The sequence below is a fragment of the Aplysia californica genome, unplaced genomic scaffold (genome assembly GCF_000002075.1).
Source record: "Aplysia californica isolate F4 #8 unplaced genomic scaffold, AplCal3.0 scaffold00235, whole genome shotgun sequence".
In the NCBI taxonomy this organism is placed as follows: Eukaryota; Metazoa; Mollusca; class Gastropoda; order Aplysiida; family Aplysiidae; genus Aplysia; species Aplysia californica.
The window spans coordinates 743,865-746,272 of record NW_004797505.1 but is presented as its reverse complement, the minus strand read 5'-3'; the positions used below and the strand labels follow the sequence as shown (position 1 = coordinate 746,272).

The window sequence follows — 2,408 nt, the reverse complement described above, 5'->3', positions numbered from 1 at the left end:
ACCCACCCCCTCCCATCTCTACTGTAGGCTAACCCTCGTCCATCCTCTCGGCTTTGGGGCCATTATTAGGAGGTACACTAGATCTAGCAATACAATATGTTAGGAATCGAGGATGGGCCTTATGCTTCGCATGAGATGGAGAGAAAGGAGAAAAATTCTTCGCTTTTGGGGCCGCTAAATGCTTTTATTTGGTTATCGCAACCTCGTTGAAAGTGATTTTGGACTGTTTGCAACCTCGTTGGGGCTGACGTACATTTACAAAGAGATATGGAGGAAAAATCAGGGATTAAGGAATAACACCCCAAAATACTGCACCCTTTGTTATACATGAACAAAAAACCGACGTGTGCCGTCTCAAATGTTTCCTAAAGAGTTTCTCGCTGGACCAGACAACACTTGGCTGACCTTTCAACCGGTCCCTGATGGTCTCAGAGATCTCCTTGGTCCAGGCCGTCGTGTCCTCGGAGCTGTACGTCTTCCCCGTCAACTTCTCCCCCAGCACAGTATGCAGCATTTCTTTCACATTCACCGGACGGAACCTGGGCAAGGAAAAACAAAACTCCAGAGATCACACACGAAAACAAACCCCAAGTCTGCGCTCAGATCACTGAACCCTGTGGTAGGACATCTTTCTGCCCAGTTGACCATTCTATCTCTTGAGACAGCCCTGTTGACCATTCTATCTCCTTGAGACAGTTGACCATTCCATCTCCTTGGGACAGTTGACCATTCTGTCTCCTTGAGACAGTTGACCATTCTGTCTCCTTGAGACAGTTGACCATTCTATCTCCTTGAGACAGTTGACCATTCTGTCTCCTTGAGACAGCCCAGTTATACATTCTGTCTCTTGAGACAGCCCACTTTTTCCCGAGATACAGAATCTACTTTCTAGAAGACGACTTCCTGACCACTGGGTCACCATCCTGAAAGGTTTCCGCGATATGTAGAATATCTGGCCCCCCTGTCACTGAGCGCTCCAGGCGACAAAACTAGTCTCCCTCTCTCTCTCCACTGAGCGCGCGCAGGGTGACTAAAATCGCTCACGGGCGGGCCAGCTCTCAAGCAACTATTGTTGATTCGGGGGAAAACCTTATCTTTTGAGCAAATAAAGCGTCACCTTTTATGGTTATTATTGGTTCCATAGGCCTAATGGAAAATTTTACCCTTGAATGGTTTAACCAATCAAAATTAAGAAAAAAAATATTTATGGTTATTATTGGTTCCGTAGGCCTAATGGAAAATTTTACTCTTGAATGGTTTAACCAATCAAAATTAAGAAAAAAAATATTTATGGTTATTATTGGTTCCGTAGGCCTAATGGAAAATTTTACTCTTGAATGGTTTAGCCAATCAAAATTAAGAAAAAAATAAGCCTAGGCTAGGGTCAATTTTGTGGGTTCCGTTAGGGATAACATAGTTATTCTGTTTATCCAATTCTAACATTACAATGACATACTACTAACATTATTTCATTAAACAGCTTTCAGTTAAGGCTATTATTTTTAAAAACATACACTACTCTCGCAAGGGAATTTCTTTCTGAATTTAGAACATATAAACACCTGTCTAGGGTTTTGGTGAAGATATGTGAGCATACTCTCAAGATTTAAAATAAATGAAACAATAACATTCCCTGTGGGGACCTAAAAAAATCAGCCAGCGCTCGGAGGCAGGTCATGAACGGTCACCAGGGCTCCCCTCTACGCACAAATGTGCGTATATTACACATTAAACCTGCAGATTACCCCCTTTAAGTTTAGGTTGTGCGTGAGCTTTACTCTTTACAATTTCATTTCAAGGGTTTGCATACGCTTTAAAAAGTAGGTGGTGTGTGTCTGGCAAGCATCCTTTCCCCCCTTCTCTATCCCAATGCTGAGTAAATGATTTGAAAACACACCCACACACATCTGCCGTCGTAAGGGAAAACGACGAATGGTCAAAATTTCTCGATTTTGTTATGTTTATATATTTCATAGAGTATTTAATTCTGCATCTTTTGGTGTAAATTTTTTGGTCATATCCTAATCCGTTGTTGCGTAATTGAGAGTTCGTCGTTTTCCCGTACACTGGCGAGCTCCGAGCCAGAGCTCAGTGTAAGGGAGAATGACGAATGGTCGATCGGTCAAGGATCACTGCTCGTTCGGCATTGTCCCCTGGTCTCTGCCGTTTGGGCAAATTCGGCATGGGCGACGAATGACAATTGGTCACTGTTGCGTCAGTACAAACATACTAGTTTTTTTTGGCAAACAAACACACCACCACCCCCTCCCCCAGAGTAGAATTGACCAACTTTATAAGAATGTATCTCTTAGTGTTTCTTTCTGTCTGTCTTCACGTATTAGGCCTATGCTGAAGGTGTGAATTGACAAGAGCAGGCGGGAGAGAGGGGAAAACGGATGGGAACAGGG

At 43.3% G+C, this 2,408-nt stretch overlaps 1 protein-coding gene across 1 annotated transcript in view; it reads right to left on the bottom strand.

Moving 5' to 3' along the window:
- The window catches only part of LOC101849848 (tctex1 domain-containing protein 2), a 14,786-nt gene that overhangs the window by 7,057 nt on the left and 5,321 nt on the right, over positions 1-2,408 (bottom strand). Inside the window, exon 2 of the mRNA XM_005100100.2 lies at positions 406-539. Coding sequence (XP_005100157.1) covers positions 406-539 — 134 coding nt within the window. The remainder of the gene's footprint in view (positions 1-405; positions 540-2,408) is intronic.